Here is a 4,784-nt window from a genome sequence, read left to right as displayed (position 1 = left end):
ATTTTAACGCTGGGTTGTGTTGAGCACGCGAGCTGTTGGCATTTAGCGAGCACAGAGGGGGGGCATCAGGTGAGCAAGCTAGTGAAACGTTGCACGCACAAAAGAGAAGGTCTGCACACATCCAAAAACGCATTTTAAATGCAAAATTGATTTCCGTGCGCTCGAAATACTTTTTTCTTTGCGAAACGAACATTTTCTCCACAAACTCAGATCGCGCGCGTGCAAAATGCTCTTTTGTGTGCTCAAAATATGATCTTTCGCGCGCAGAATTGTGGCAGAAATGTAAGCCCATACAAGGGACGCATGGGCATCTTTGTCTATACGGTCCAATTAGAGAGCGGGACTACTCTCAAGCCGATATGTCTGTGCCCCAGTTCATCTCTCCTCGCGGTTTTCAGTCTTTCCTGTCTCGCTCTCTTCTCGTCTTCCAAATCTCAGTCTTGCTTTCTACCATTCCTCTTCTTCTTTCTCCTTAAATTGGACGTTCTGCACATCACAGATCAATGGACATTTAAGTGTCGGCCAGGAACTGTGATCATGACTCACCATACGGGGAAATCAGCCCTCTTCCCCCTCCTTTTCTCGCGCTCTCTCTCTCCTTGTCAGACTTACAAAACAGTCACACTTGTGTCACAAACTTATCATACTTTGCATTCTGTGTTTGCACTAAAACACACTTTCAGCTGAGATTGCAAAGATCAAGGCCAGCTGAAGGGTGAGATGTCTGTCACTGCCTGTGATCCTCTCCCATGTCTCTCCAGTCTCTTCCTGTCCTGTATGCATGCACGTACACACCCAAACACACATCCATGCACACAGACACACACACTTTGAAGGGTAAAGTGGCTCTCTCTAATGCATTTGGCTCATGCAATACATCTGTCGGCGAACTTTTAATCATGTTGCTGTGGAAATTAGTGGGATTCTGCTCCATAAAGCTTTGCGGTCTCTAAAATTTTGTCTATTTTATCTGTTTGTTTGTTTTGTATGTGACGGCAGTAGCCCTACTGTTGAGGCTCTGGGCTGCTAACACAAAGGATGGCGGCTCAAAATCCCACGTGGGGCAGAGAGATATTGAGATCACGATCCTGTTTTATCACCACTGTGCCGTTGAGCAAGACACTTAACCCCCACATGCTCCAGGTGGGGTGCAGTCCAAGCAAAAATTCTAATTGTAAGCATATACAAAAAAGCAACTCATGGAGGAAATAATCATTATTATTCATATATTAATATGTATTAATATTGATAAATATTTCTGCTATAACTTAACTGATTATTAAAATATTCTATTAAAACATTAAAAATTATTTTAATATTATTTATTATGAAAAAATATATTTTTTTTCACTGGCATGTTAACTGGTAACCACAAAGAGAGTGAATTGCTATTCTGCAAAAAACAATATAACACAGGGAAAAGACGATTATTTTACTGTGCTGACATGAAATTCTTTTGGGAAGCTGACATGTCCTGTGATGTGAACATGCTGTCCTCCACCTAAAGATATTTAAATAGCTTTATTTTTAAATAGCACAATTATTTTATAATTATTTTGCATGCAGCTTAATGACCTCATATTAACTGTGAGATTACATGGAATATTTATACTTTTCCTCCTCATTCTGTGACACTGTCCCTATTAAAATATTACATACAAATTCTATATTTTCCACTAGTACATTCATATAAATTGCTATTTTTTTAACTACTAACTTACCATATTCAGCAGAAATTTTACCATAACGTTCACACAGATATAATAGGTATACTTTTTTGGAATTCTTTTTTCCATGTAGGTTTAATAGATTTAACTATAAAATATTAAATTTAGTTAAAGTTAAAGTTTAGTTAAAATACTTAAAATGCACAGCAAGGTACTGCAGTCACAGTTTGACTTATCAGGTTTATCCATTTATTACTGCTTGTTTTTATGCTGCACCTGATGAAACTGGCCTTAGAGAGTCACTTTATGCTCATCCGCGTTGTTCATACCCTACAATTGTCAAATTAGGTCGTACTTCCATCACAGCACCAGAACTGTTTCCACTTCTGTAACCACTCTCTGCACATTGTGAAACACTGTTACCTCTCTTGTTGTATTGTGACATTACGGCTTAGAGTAAGTTTTTATTATTTTTCAACATTGATGCAGCTCTAACATGTTGATCGCTCTTATAGTACCACTAACTGAACAAATCTCAGCCTACGCCTCATAAACCCATAACTCTTCATTTATGGTGCAGTTAAACTGCTCTTAAATGCGAGTACTTGAAACCACGTCAGGTTTCCATGTCAAAAACCTTATGGTTAAAACGGTTTCTCGATTAGAAATGTTAAACGGCACCATCAGATTCAGCTATAGTGTCTTGTGTCCCTGCTGTTCACTTACTGATATTCACTGCATCGCTGTTTATCATCGACCTGTCAACACACACACACACAGACACACAGACACACAGACACACAGACACACAGACACAGAGGGAGGGAGAGAGCGAGAGGAAATTCCAGGCTGACAATGTAGTCCAGAGGAAGATAATTGTGAACAGATGCATCTGATCCTCGCAGCAGAACTCTGATAAATATTGTGTGTGCGCATAAGCAACATGTTACATTAATTATTCATGACAAAAATGCTAATATAGACAGAGAGTGGGCACAAGAGAGCAGTTTAGGAATAACATCTGTCAGGTCATGTGAGAGGATGTCACGGCCTTTAGCATTCACCTCTACAGTGGTGTATAGGAAGATTGGTATAATGCAGAGACAGTCTCTCAATCTCTTCCTCCAAGAAAGAGTCATTTTCCGGACACCACAATCAGCAGATTCCTCACCTCACATGCTCACCAAACAATGTCAGCTTTGCCAAGCACTATCAGGTCTCCGAAAGTGAGGAGGAGCAATTGTTTGCTTGCTGACATGGTAATACAGAGAGCGAGAGAGAGAGAGATAGGGTGGACGGTGACCTTTTAAATTCAATATCGGTGACAGATGAGGCTGAGGAAGGGCTGAACCATAATCTTCATCCCCCTGCATCACCCACCAGCCAACACCTAGTGCTCGCTCCCTCTTACTTTCTCTCTCTTTTTCCTGTGTTAACACACACTCAGGCTTTAATCTGCATTTCACACAATTCTTTAACATCTTACCTCCTCTGGTTCTCATTAAATTTGTTTATTCTCGGTAATACAAACACCAAATCCTTTCAACCAACTCTCACACAGAGCCGGTGCATGGCGTTGCCATAATACGTTGCCATGGAGACCAGCGCAGCGACCACCAGGCATGACTCATCGATTTGTTAATATGGAGCACATAGAAAGTCAATTAGGCCACGTCATACTAAGACTCCACTGTTTTCTATGAAGCTGAAAAATTAACCCGAGAATTAGATATATTTATACTATTTAATCACATTGATATCCGCTAGCCAACTATAACAAATATGTATATAATAAGAAATTTTATTGCACTGGCGCTATGCCTACAAAATAGGCGTTGACGTTTTTAGTAAAGGGGAAAAAAAAAAAACTTTAATGATTGTTTAAAGAGGCCAAAATGAAGAAAAGAAATCTGGCAAGAATGATGAATGATGTCAGAGTGTATGTCGGTGTCACAATGCGCGAGGCCGATGACAAAGGGCGCGTGCGATTAGCATTTCCCCCTCTCTCGCACCTCGCCCTTTTTTTCTGCGCGTAGGGAGAGTCTTCCGCGAGCCCACTTGACACCAGTATGGCTCGCACCAATCGCTAAAAGTGAGATACACCCGTCGAAAACGTGATTTCGCTACTTTTTAGAAGCGTCTGGAATTGACCGCGCGCGTGTGGATGCTGCGCGTCTCAGATGCGACTTCACAATTAAACGCCGTCAGTCTCTGAGAGAAAGAGGGGCGGTGGTTCCAGCCACACACTGACGCGATCAAACTAAACGCTTCCATTATAAGAAACGCAGCTGGCTACAGTGAGGAGCGTGTTTGCATAACTGTGTACATAAAGTATCATCATACGGGTTGTTACTTTCAACTCGCCGCGTACACAAGCAAAGCTCGCTCTCCCGTGAACGTTTAGCGTTCCGGCCCATTGCTCGGGTCAGCGCGACAAGAGCTCCGGTGATTCTGAAATGAGGCTATCGGTGCCCCTCCCGCTCCTCTTTGGTCTCCGGTGGCGAGTGAATGTGACAGGAGTTTGAGAATGAGTTCTCTTTGAATGACTGACATTATTTTTGCACAGCGTTAAAGGGTATAAATAATTACAAACACCGTGTAAACATTTTCATAACTCGTTTAGTAATAACAAACGCGTTAAATGTGCAGGATGGGCAATAAAATGAACACCGGAGAACGAATATTAACGAATAAATGGCTGTATAAAAGGAACTAGGCGATGAGTTTACTCACTTTTCTGTCAGTCACGTCTTCCGCGACCGCCTCGATGATCCCGGAGCACTCCATGCCCGGGGTTACTGGCGGGGACGGGAGCCGGTCGTACAGTCCCTGTCTCGCCATCAGATCTGCGAAGTTCAGCACGCACATTTTCACGCGCACCATCACCTCGCCGCTCTTAAGAGCCGGTTTCCCCTTCTTCACTTGGAGCTTCACCTTATCATACCCGCCGTAGCCGGTGAGCACCAGAGCCCGGTAGCTGAACGTGTCTTCCTCTGGGGCTTTCTCCGCGGCGGGCGCTGGGGTGTCGGCGGCGGCCTCGGTGGACGCGCTGGTGGGAGGTGGGTCGGGTTTGCTCTCGGTTTTTGGGGACTCGGCGGGCGTCTTGGTCTCCTCCTG

General features: G+C 43.1%; 1 protein-coding gene across 2 annotated transcripts in view; it reads right to left on the bottom strand.

Moving 5' to 3' along the window:
- Positions 1–4,784, bottom strand: part of LOC107689080 (synaptic vesicle membrane protein VAT-1 homolog) — a 28,956-nt gene that overhangs the window by 20,329 nt on the left and 3,843 nt on the right. The window contains exon 2 of one of the 2 annotated variants that reach the window (XM_016486984.1): positions 4,401–4,781. In XM_016486984.1, coding sequence (XP_016342470.1) covers positions 4,401–4,781 — 381 coding nt within the window. Of the gene's footprint in view, positions 1–4,400 lie in introns of both variants that reach the window. The other variant, XM_016486985.1, reaches the window with a different exon arrangement.

Source organism: Sinocyclocheilus anshuiensis, unplaced genomic scaffold (genome assembly GCF_001515605.1).
Source record: "Sinocyclocheilus anshuiensis isolate Anshui unplaced genomic scaffold, SAMN03320099.WGS_v1.1 scaffold653, whole genome shotgun sequence".
Classification (NCBI taxonomy): domain Eukaryota; kingdom Metazoa; phylum Chordata; class Actinopteri; order Cypriniformes; family Cyprinidae; genus Sinocyclocheilus; species Sinocyclocheilus anshuiensis.
This window is presented reverse-complemented; position numbering and strand designations above follow the sequence as displayed.